The 11,820-nt window shown below is 41.9% G+C and overlaps 1 protein-coding gene across 2 annotated transcripts; it reads right to left on the bottom strand.

Annotated features, from left to right (window-relative positions):
- Nucleotides 1–3,588: 3,588 nt before the first annotated feature.
- LOC118228834 (protein yippee-like 5) lies at nt 3,589–9,664 on the bottom strand. Of its 2 annotated transcripts, none has more exons than XM_035420315.1 (3): nt 9,357–9,664; nt 6,056–6,221; nt 3,589–5,468 (listed from the first exon to the last, which is right to left on the bottom strand). In XM_035420315.1, exons 2-3 carry the CDS (start codon nt 6,194–6,196, stop codon nt 5,244–5,246), a joined length of 366 nt encoding a protein of 121 aa, XP_035276206.1. In that variant the 5' UTR covers nt 6,197–6,221; nt 9,357–9,664; the 3' UTR covers nt 3,589–5,243. The 2 variants fall into 2 exon arrangements, with proteins under 2 accessions (XP_035276206.1, XP_035276205.1); XM_035420314.1 differs by having other exon boundaries at nt 9,424–9,661.
- Between the last annotated feature and the right edge of the window lie 2,156 nt (nt 9,665–11,820).

Raw genomic sequence — 11,820 nt, forward strand, 5'->3', positions numbered from 1 at the left:
TTTTTTTTTTTTTTTTTTTTTAGAAAAAAAAATGTTAGAGGGTAGTGGGGGGTGATGAGGTGAGATGTAGCTTGAAGAGGTGAGTCTTCAGTCTACGTTTGAAGACGGCCAGGGTCTCTGCTGTTCTGACTTGCACAGGAAGGTCATTCCACCACCGTGGGGCTAGAACAGACAGGAGGCGTGACCGGGTGCTGGTGCGAGCCGGGGCAGGGACCAGGCGACATGTGGCAGCAGAACGGAGAGGTCTAGCTGGGGTGTAGGGTCTGATGAGTTGACGTAGATAGGGAGGGGCTGACCCCCTGGCTGCTTTGAAGGCAAGCACTAATGTTTTAAATTTGATGCGAGCCATCACGGGGAGCCAGTGGAGGGTGGTGAGCAGGGGGGTAACGTGGGAATGTCTGGGGAGGTTGAAGACCAGACGCGCTGCTGCGTTCTGGATGAGTTGCAGGGGTCTGATAGATGATGCTGGGAGGCCAGCAAGCAGGGAGTTACAGTAGTCCAGGCGGGACAGGACCACTGCCTGGACGAGGAGTTGGGTTGAGTAAGTTGTGAGGAAGGGGCGGATCCTCCGGATGTTATACAGGAAGAACCTGCATGAACGTGTCACTGCTGAAATCACTGCTGAAACTTAAACAAGTATTTCAAAAATAAACTACTTTAATAAATGCGTTCAGTATCTGACCCTGTAGATGACAGAGGTTGAGTGATGGGGAACAAAACTGAGGAAAGGAATGACAAAAACATCTGGCAAAAGAAGAGAATAATGGTGAAGGGATAGGAAGAGACGGCTTCACATCCTTCTCTTGTCCTTTTTTTCAACCCTAACCTTACTTATTTTCACCTCCTCCTTTTAATTCCATCCCTCTCTTGCTCTCTTTCTCCCTCCCCCAAAATCAACCTCTCTTATCTTATCTGGCTGCCTCTGTCTCTCTTTCCACTCAAGAAGTGAAGGTTACAGGGGCAAGAATGTTCAAAAACAATAAACTCAGAGAGATTCTTTCCAATCAAGCCTTGTTAAAGCACTATTTATAGATGCCTTTAAACATAAGCCAAAGACACTGTGTCCAAAATCCAAAAGGATGTTACGTGTACGTACACCACACACACAATAACAGAGCACAAAAACAACTATCCAGCCTTCACTTGTCGTTGAATATACTCATAATAATGTACCAGTCAACACTTTATACACACTTTCTCATGGTAATGTATTCTGATTCACGCACTTGCTGATCCACTTTGACTCACTCACACCAGTGCACTCAGATTCACTCACACAAAGGCACACTTATTCGGTAATGCATTCTGACAGATTCACACTAATGCACTGTGATAACTTGCTGGCAACAGCGCATTCTCTTACGCTAAAATTAATGCATTATGATGACTCACACGAATACGATTGGACACTTACAGTACATACACATTCCCCATTCACACCCATATGATGCAGAACTATTTTGACATTGAAGCAATATCACAGCTTCAGTGTTATGGATATTTAGTGAGAAGCTAACGTGTTAGCCATACATTATCATCTGTCAGAAGCAGGTGAGAAAAATCAGGTGTTTGGGATTTACTGAATTTTTCATATTAATTGACATAGACACAAATGACCTCAGACAGCACCACAAGGAACCTCATTAACATATTTAAGCATGGCAATAGTATAGGTCAAAAACTGTGGTTTACAGAGTAAACATTCATTACATTTTAATAGAGATATCTAAAATGAAGCCAAGATCTCATTTAGAAGCCACCTTATTTTTCCCAAAAGAACCATATGTAATTTAGCCAATATGCAAAAGTCAACAAAGGTACAATTTGGTATAATGGTGTCTTGTTGTATCAAATGTTAATTCACCAAACAAACATAATCAGTCAATGTGCTGACAACTATGTGAACCCCATTTTGTCTATGTGGGTGAAAAAGTACACTCCAATTTTGAATACTGTAGTGAAAGAAATAGCCACGTTTTCTTGTGAAATATTCAGGCTATGAAGAGTGATGACAGGGCAATAACCACAGAATTTTAACACTTAAGAGGCATCTCATTTTTTTAAAGTTATTTCTGTTTTAATTGTAATAGTGATTTTGTGATGGGCTCTGTCAGTGTCCCTATTGGTCAACTCCCTAATTATTTAATTTCCCATTTTTTAAACGGAACACAAATTCTCATAACTTGAATTCACAAAGCTTGCCTTTTTTACTGCGCCTTGCCCTTACACAGAATTTGGAAAGATGGTTTTTAGTTAAGTCCCATGGTCCTGGAACCAGCTCCAGAAGGATATTAAACTGGACAACGTCATGCCCCTGGATTATTTTAATAGGTTATTGCAAACCTTCAAAATTATGTTGGCAATTGTTTTACTTGAATTGAGTAATAAATAATGTGTAGTTTTATTGATCGTCCTCTCTGTATGGTGTTTTATGTGTAAATTAACTGCTTGTTGCTTCTTTTGGCCTGGGTCCCTTGAAAGAGAGATGGAAATCTTAATGGTACTTCCCTCATAAAATAAAGGAAAATAAATAAATAATTACTTCTATTTCCTCTGAAACTGATGCATACCATTAAGCTAGAAGCAGACCAAGCCAAGGTCTTCAAAAAGACAGCTATTGGTATCAGAAAACAATTAGCACACTTCAGTTCACTGGCTCAACAGCACCCCCTGGTAACACTGCAGCTTCTGTGCTTTGAATGGAGGAAAGTTGGGAGTTGGATGACGTACAGAAACAGCATGTGCACAACGTGCTGTCAGTGTTCTGACATATGAGTGTATAGTTTATCCTTTACAAATCAATAAGGTAGCTCCTTATGTTGTGTTATCATTGAGTATCATTTTTCTGATATGGTGATTTTTATTTTCAGCCATTTTGTTCTGTAAATTGCAAGCAAGGCACGCAATACCCAGAAGGTCAAGATGTGACCAATTCATTGATGTTAGTTGTGTTCATGATAATTTGCTAATAGCCAGGTGCACATAACGACACAGAAGACTAGTATGTTCAATTAACAATGTCATCAAATTGACATCAGTAACTAAAGCACCTGAAACTGCTTCAATGAGCAAGTGGGATGCTAACATTATCCAAAGAAGGAATTCAACTACAAGTTCGGAAGAGGAGAGCAGATGTCAATCAAGCTTGATTATACTTAATATAGAATTGAAGAGTACCTCCAAAAAAAACAGGAATAGTGCAAACCACCCGCTAATGGATTTCCTTTTGGTCTGCTAACAATTAGCTCTATTTGTGTTCTAGGCTTCAGTGTCTCGAGATCTTTCCAGATTTTACCATCTGGGGTCTAAAACGAGCTGGTTAGCCACTTCATATCACCTGTTCTCACTACCTTTCAATGCAGCTTTTTACAGTTTCAAAGGTGCACCAAGCAAAAGACTTGTGTTCTCGAGTCACTTGCTCACCGCATGGACGTGCACTCTATTTAAGAGCTCAAAAGAATTTTCGTCTGGTCTCCAGCATGGTGTTTCTTATCAGACCAATGACTGCACCGTCCACCCACCTGTGTCTCGGACGAGGTGTGGGCTTTGACCGCTAGCCTTGTCTATGAGGGAACTGTGAGGCCCGACTCTAAGCAAGATTAATTTTATTGATAAATCACCACTACAGAAGAACACTCTGCAAAAGAAAAACATTCCTGGTTTAAATTTTACCCAAAATAAAGAAAAAACGAATGACAGTAATAATATTAAGGACAATAAACACACTAACAATTATAAGAACATAGTAACATTACAAGTATGGTTTTGTTAACTTTACCAACTGCACAAATGTTTGGACAATGTGATTATGGGTAATGTAGTCTGCACAGCGGTATGACAGCTATGTGTACTGCAGACTGGACCAGACCCAGTCCTATTTACCCAATATTTTATTTCATATAATGAAGCCAAAGTATCCCCTTGCATGGCCTGTCAGTAGAGAGTAAAGGAGTGTGTGCTGAGTGAGCATGGAGCACGGATTCCTCACAGTTTCGTTATGGCAAGCTGGACACCTTGTACAGCCTGAACTGAGAGCGGCTATAAGCATCAACCACAGGAGAAGAGCAGTGTTTCCGTTACCCCAGTGCGTAAATTCACAGAGCAAACAGTGAAAGCAGATCAGGACAACCCTTCCAAGCCTGCATACACAAAGAACCCATAAAGCACCCCAGAGAAATACATGTGTGTGAGCAGAACCTTGTGTTATAAATGACCAAACCCCCACGAGCCTCCCAGTACTTTGAAATACGTCCCCTCTACTCTGCTACCCAGACTACGCAAGTCCCCACGAGATCCAGTCCAGTGTACGGCAACATGTCTCAAGCCTCCAAACTCTTCCCTTGGTCTGGATGAGGCTGCGTACACAGTCCGTCTCTGCAAGCCAGTGTGGGGGGTGTGCACACAAGCGCACGGGAGCAGATTGCTGTATGTGTAGAGTGCGTCCGTGTGCGTGTAGTTGTCCAGTGTGCGACTGCATGACTTCCTGTGTGCGATGCACAGCGTTCCTGTGTGTTCCTGTCCAGCGTGTGCCTCTGTCAATGGGTGCCGGTGAGAAAGAATCAGGGCAGGAAGCAAACTTTCCTGAATGAGAATTGTGCTGAAACTGTTATAAATTAAGCAGTCTAACCATCGCATGCATCCATTACAAAACCAGTAGAGAAAAATAAATGTCTTCATTTGAACTTCTTCTGGGGCCAAGACAATATCTGAAAGCAAGTTTTGTCTCCCTACCCAATCCCCACCCCCCCAAAATTTTCAAATTAAGGTCAACTTTTAACTAAACAATCAGTCAAAAAAAGGCAAGAGAATATACATACACGCACACCTTTTTCCAGTTCACGGTTAATCACACAACATTTTCATATTTCATAATCATAGAAAAGTTAAACTCCTTATATCACGAAATCTTATCTTTTTATACTTAAAATGTATGTATGTATGTACGTATGTATGTGCAGGTGTAAATGTATATATATTTATAAGGGCACAAAGGTAATGCTATGTGTGTATCTTGGTATGTGTGTAGTTGTGTGTTGAGTGCCATTGTGGGTATGATAGGCCAGGTTTTAGCTGGTTGGGAGGCTAACCCATTGGACTTTCTGGTGTGACAGGAAGTTGGGGCTGTGAGCGAGAAGCAACACTGCGAGGGGCAGCAGGGGAGTGTGGGAAGATGAGTTTTCTGGACTCTGAAGGGGGGAGGCGGTGCTTGTGGCTGCCGGGCATGGGGGCGAGGCCGAGCGGACTCAGGAGTTATCGGAGGGGACGTGCTCCTCGAAGCCCTCGCTCTCCCTCACCAGCGCCCTCTCCAGGATGACGCGGCCCTCCTTGTAGCGCTGGCTGTCCTCGGTGGCGAACTCGTAGATCCAGCCTAGCTTGCTGTTGCAGTTCTTACAGCTGACATCACGCACCATGTGCCTGCCTGTCAGCATCACGCGGTCCTGCACCTCGCTGTACTGCAGGTTCACCACCTGGGGGCGACAGGAGAACATAAGCAACAAAGCCGGCGTAGACTGTTATAATTTAGCCAACCAATTTACAGGTACAGTTCCACGGGCTTTGCTTAGCAAAGACTCTAGTGGTTGATTAGTACAGTATAATCAGGCATGTGCACCCACACTGGCCCTTTCTGGATGAGACTGGGGACACCAGCTCTAAAACATGAAAAGCACATAATTATGAAAAATTAACAGCTTGTTAAAATTCTGGGATTGCAGTTGAGGTCGGAATGAAAACCAGCACACACAGTGGTCCCCAAGGACTGAGTCTGAGAACCACTGGGCTACAGAAAGATAGCTGGGTGCTCCTACTGTTGACCTGTGCGCCATTTTACATGGATGTACTGCTGACTTATCATGTGCGTGCCTGGTGTGACTTGATAAAAAGAAGAATTACAGGTTTTCAGTGTACGTGCGCGTACGTGCGTGTGTATGTGAGTGTGTGTCTGTGCTTGTGTGTATGTATGCACATGTGCGTGTGAGTGTGTGTGCGCACGCGTGTGTGTGTATGATTGAAAGCGAAGGTCAGTGCATCGCGAGCACGTTGGGCGGGGCCGTGCCTTGTTGAAGAGGAAGGCGCGGCCTGTGGCTCCGGTGAAGCGGGTGGAGATGAGCTCCGAGCGGTTGGTGAGGATGGTGTCGCAGTTGGCGCAGGAGAAGAGGCGCGTCCCTCCGATGTGGTCCAGGAAAATCCGCCCCATGGTGCCGGCGTCAGCTGGGACCGACCTGCGGAATGCAGAGACGAGCTGTGAGGCAGAATTAACGGGCCGACTATTCAGAGCAGAGCGTGATGGGAGTGCAGTCAGACAGCCATTTGCTCATTTCAAAATCGAAGAAGGCTATTCAAATTGACCTAAGCTACTTAAATACTAGCCATTCATGACAATGCTGGACTACCAACTCGCCTCAAGCCGCTAACTGATAAAGCATTTATCAAAAATGATATACATGTTTTCTTAACTTTCTCTCCAAATTATATTTATCATTAATTATGTCATATTATGGACCTAAATTTATTTCCAAATAGTTGGACTCTCATTTAAGACTAAAAACTCGCATAATGCAATTGAATAACATGTATTTTAATTACTTCATAAAAATTCTAATTCCCATTAAATTTTTCATGTTAAAATTGATTTGAAAAGCACTGGAAATGTAGATGTTACATCCCCAGAATACAACAGGGCAACATTATAAAGGAACAGAGGACAAATTAAACAAATAAACTGACCCAAGGTTAGCAAAATCAAAGGGAGAAAAGCTAGGCTAATGCCAATAACATTAACTTGTCTGCTAGCCAAAATGAAGCAAAGTCACCTCAGCAAATCCTGGAAATTATTTGCTTAGGGAATTATTATTAAGGAAAATAGAATATCCATATTTTGCTATTTGTTAAGCATACCCATTCCATGTGAACACGCTATTTACTTCTGGACCTAATGGCCATAACAACAAGACTACAAGCATAGGCTGCTTTGAGAGTAGAGTACATAAGGAATGTGTGCTTATTAGCCACACCCACAACAGAACCAGAGCCAGTCAGCAAGATGCTAGAGTAATCGTTTCACCCTCACCTTGAATCCAGATAGCAAGCGGGCGAGAAAAGAAAAACCAGGAGAGTACGAGATATAGAGAGAGGGAAAGAAACAGTGTAAGATGGGAAGAGAAGTTCATTTGCTTCCCCAGTTTCTGTACAAAGAGGGTCTAAAATACGATGCATTATAGACCCAAGATTGTCCAAACTGAGATTGAATTTAGTTTAAAATATGAAACAGATGTGCAAAAACAAACACAAACTGAGGATCTTCTCGAATGTACCACACCCTTTTCCCTACGCCAGGGGAGAGAGGGATTATTATGTTGTGTGCTGCTTCAGGTTGCAGTGGCTGGCTGGTTATCACAGTGTCACCCATACATTGCACTCCACACTTGCTCTTCACTGGAAATGTGAACAGGAGCATGATGCATTTACTGCATTCATTTATTACTCACTTACTTAGCTGTAACTACGGTGCTTGAAAGATTTAAGTGAGTTTCCTACAGTGTTATTTTCATATTCAGTGTTTTCGTGTTCTGTAGGTTTAGAATTGACATTTCATGTTGGAACCAGTGAGAAATGCTAAAGCGTAATTTCCTCGACTATGTTTCTGTATGTGATACGGTCAAGGCGACAAGCAAATTTCCCTATTGGGGTTAGTAAAGTGTGACCTAAACTAACCTTCCTACCCCCTTCCTCTCTGTCGTCCGTGTTTACATCATGACGCACAGCGTATGAAGAGTAGCCTCTATTCTTGCTTCTGCTGCTCTCTGAGATGGCTTCTGTCAGTGTCAGTATCAGTGTCCTTCCCTCTGCTACTCGGACTGCAGACCATATATCACAAGGCACTGGCTTTACATAGCTAAGAGCAGAAACAGCCTGGGTTCAGAAAAGTCTGCATGGGCAACGTGCGGCCTGTAGATGGCCCCCAGTGTCCCTGCATGTCAGCAGAGTGTGACCGATAGACAGAGACATGCAGCAATGCAGTGTGTGCATTTGCGTGTGTGTGCGCTAATGTTACAGATCATAGCGACAAGGCAGTGAGTGTGTATGCCACAGGTCATACACACCAATATGGAAATGAATGTGTTGTATTTCAGGTCAGCAGTAGCAATGCACTTTTGTGTATTTTTTTTATACAACATGGATAAGCAAATACAATAATTTATAATCAAATTATTTTAATTAATAATATATATATAATAATATTTGACAGAATAGACGCGTTCTCACCAATGGCAAAACGGCTAGTAGCCATAATCTCTGCGATGATTAGCCTAAATCGAGGATGCACTTAAAGCGACAATACAGAAATACCAATAACAAAAACCTGTTGTTCTTACATGAAAAAACACGGAAGGGGACTGCAGCTTATTTTGTGTGTCAACAGCAGTGGCCACTGCACAAGGACATTCGAGTTCACGGCTGCGTCAAATCCTCCTGCGAGACCAAGGCATTGAGCTACGCATCAACTCTAAAATAGTGTTGAAAGATGCGACAGTAAAAATGCGATATGTGGCACAAATCGTATTGATAACAAAGAGAAGTCGCCAGAACGGCACAAACATAGTACTGTATTGTGAACGTAATGTATAATGCAGTGATTTCTAGACATCAGCTTGTCCTCACATAGCCAGGGGAGCGTGCAGTCAAAACAAATCAGACTCACTGGGAGCGAGCCAATGTAATATGCGATCAACTCAATTAAAAAAAAAAGTTATGCCATTCTAGGTAATACAAATAAATCGACGTACAGTGACAATCTATAACGCCCGGTTGCAAAAGGCTCAGTCTTGTTTCCCTTCAAAGCGGTGAAAGTCAGTGCAAAAACGAAAGCAATCCAATAGCTAATGTGGATAGCTACGATACAGCTACCCAAATATACAGCTTAAGTCGTCCTTAATATGCCCATTGTCTGCTTCAACAGCCTACTACTTTATTTCTTGTGAATTTGCCAGGTAGCTAAAAATCGACATACGATGTCCAATATTAACCAATATGCATTTTGCAAACGAAATACTCTCTATGTAACTACTTAAGTAGTCAGTAAGCTATTCTAGCAAACCATTTAAGTACCTTGGGCTCTGTTTTTTAAGTTAAAAGGGTTAGATGTCACCTTTGTACGGTGTTGTCAGACAAACAAGGAAGACGGGTTTTTGAAAAACAGAACCAACAGACAGAATGGGAACAGAACATTAGAAATAACTGTATTTTTGCGCAACACAAAGTAAAATCCTCGACAAATGTAATTGCCTGACATTACCCAGCTCCCCACAAGGCACATATTCAACCAGCCCCAGAGCTTTTTCTTTTTTTTTTTTTACCGCAAAACTTGGTTGGATTGGTGGCAGCGTCGTAGCCATTTGTTGACACACAACTCGAGTCTCTCACCTCTCTCCGTCTGTCTTCTGTGTCTAGGGCTTCTATGCCCTCACTTCACATTAAAATAGTTATTTTCCTGCGTAGAATTAGCCAATTTAGTTTCTCGATCTTATTTCCTTTGTTTTTCCTTCCTTTCTTGTCCCCTTCTCTCTTTTGTCTGTTAAAGCAGCCAAGTCGAGCTTGATCCGTTGTTTTCTGCCTCAGCTGTTCCCGCAGCAGCCTGTATCAACATCCGGTATGATGACGTAGCCCCGCCTCTTTGATCAGCTGATCGAAAAGGAACGAAGGATTTTAAAGATTCGTCAGCTGTGAATTTAATGCATACAATTCATGTTAGACTCTATGCACTATCACTCTGTTATCCGAGTTCAAAAGTAGAGAAGAGTCTTGTGCTTCCCATTTTAATAGTTACACATAATTGTGTTGTGTTCTGTGGCATGGCAAGCTTATGATATAGCAATGCTATAGCAGTCCTTCAGGCCCCCTCTGTACAGATCATTTTGTTTGTTTGTTTTGCCACAATTTGTCCTGCCTGGGGCAATCAATATTGCCTATCTGTCAGTTTTGGCACAAGGGGACAGAAGAACAATCAATGTTAATTAAAATCACAAAAAGCACCACACACAAGGCACCAAACGTGTAAAAAAATTAGGTCTTAAATTCTTACGTTTTAGTATCTGAACAACCAAGCCAAATGCGGAGCAGCTTGACAGGAATGGCACTTACCACAAGAGGGAGCCCACACTCTGTCCTCGTACAATCCTCTTTGAAAAACATTTTTTCAAAAACAACAAAAATTGTGTCACTGTCCAAGTACTTACGGACAACACTGTATATGGCACTTTGGCGCTTCGCCACAAAAGGTCATCAGCAGTGCATGTCCTTGAAGACTGATAGATAACACACTCTTGGGTAATCAAAACCCTGCTACTTATCTGGTTCTTCTGATATTGCATGTGATCAGACATATCTCCAGTCCACCTTATGAGGGTTTGCAACCAAGGTTTAACCTCTCAGAAGTCTATAACTAGCAGTGATTTATTACTTTAGGACAGTGTCTGTGGAAAAAGCCACTGTACACACAAATTCTGTATCCCATCGATCCTTGCTTTGTTAATGGCCTCAACATAATGATCGCTCCTTAGACATGACCGGCTCTCAGGTCTCTGCGTAAATTCCAGTGGGAAACTAGCACACAAACTGAACTTTATTGGAAAACTATAGTCTCTCTGTAACATTTATAAAGCCCCACTAAAAATGACTGCTGCTTTACCACAGATAGCCTATCTTTGGAATTTCTCTAGTCCCCAAAATAACGTGAAGATAATACAGACAGTGCTGCTGACACTCTCTCATCCCTCTGTTTCCTCTCTCTTCTCTCTCCATCTGTACTCTCTCCCTTGTTTTCTCTTTCTTTCTCTATCTACAAGGGTGCTTTCTTCCAATCAGCAACCTCACACCACACCTGGATGGCCCAATGGAGTGGCTTTGAGGCCCTGATTAGACAAATAGGCTCATCAAATCACCAGTTTTATGGGGAAAAGACAAAGCGTTGAAGTCACAGACAACCTCAGCTAACCATTGTGTGAGCTTCAAAGATAATATATATCTGATAAATATTATAAAAGCAATATAAAAAGCACAATAATTTTGTTTATTTATTTATGCTAGTGATTTAGAAAACTAATGTAAAAACTTATTTGCAAAAAAGTGACATTAGAAAACAAAGCCTAACATTTTGAATGGACATATTATGCACACACAAATTTGTTTACAAGGCCGACTGACAAGCACTTTGAACATCCAACCACACTTTCCATCCTTTACCTGGGTGTATTTAATTCTAAGATAAGCTATTGAAGAGGAACTGCTTATTAAATTCTGAACAAGGCAGATGAATGTATTATTTTGTCATTTGCCTTTAGCAAGAGAACACTGCAGCCTCTATGCAGTGGAATGAACACAAAATTTGATGCTTTCTATTTAGATGTTTACCATCAAGATTATTCTTATATTGTGTAAGCCTGTGTTTTTAGGTTTGCTCTTCCTCTATACTGTTACTTTCAGAATATTTTATAATGGGCCTCAGCTAGTGCCAATATGCACTTTCGCTGACCCAGGGGCAACAAACTTATCCAAGTCCAACCTGCACACATTTAACATGGATGGATACCATTTGATGCAGGGGTAACCAACCCTGGCCTGGAGATCGACTGTCCTGTAGGTTTTCATTTCAACCCTAATCTGACACACCTAATTCTACTAATTAGCAGCTCTATGAGATCTCTTACCACTGTTTTAATGCATGTATTTGATGCATACTACATTAGTCAATCTATAATCTTTGCTATGATAGTGTTTTGTTTCTGAAGTTGATAAAACGGGTGCAATGTAAGTGAATTTGAA

The sequence above is a fragment of the Anguilla anguilla genome, chromosome 6 (genome assembly GCF_013347855.1).
Source record: "Anguilla anguilla isolate fAngAng1 chromosome 6, fAngAng1.pri, whole genome shotgun sequence".
NCBI lineage: Eukaryota > Metazoa > Chordata > Actinopteri > Anguilliformes > Anguillidae > Anguilla > Anguilla anguilla.

Excerpts from the sequence above, each read along its gene's own strand:
- LOC118228834 (XM_035420315.1), bottom strand. The coding sequence starts at position 6,196 with ATGGGGCGGATTTTCCTGGACCACATCGGAGGGACGCGCCTCTTCTCC. Across the intron at positions 5,469-6,055 it reads GCGCCTTCCTCTTCAACAAG|GTGGTGAACCTGCAGTACAG; the intron begins GCACGGCCCCGC and ends TGTCGCCCCCAG.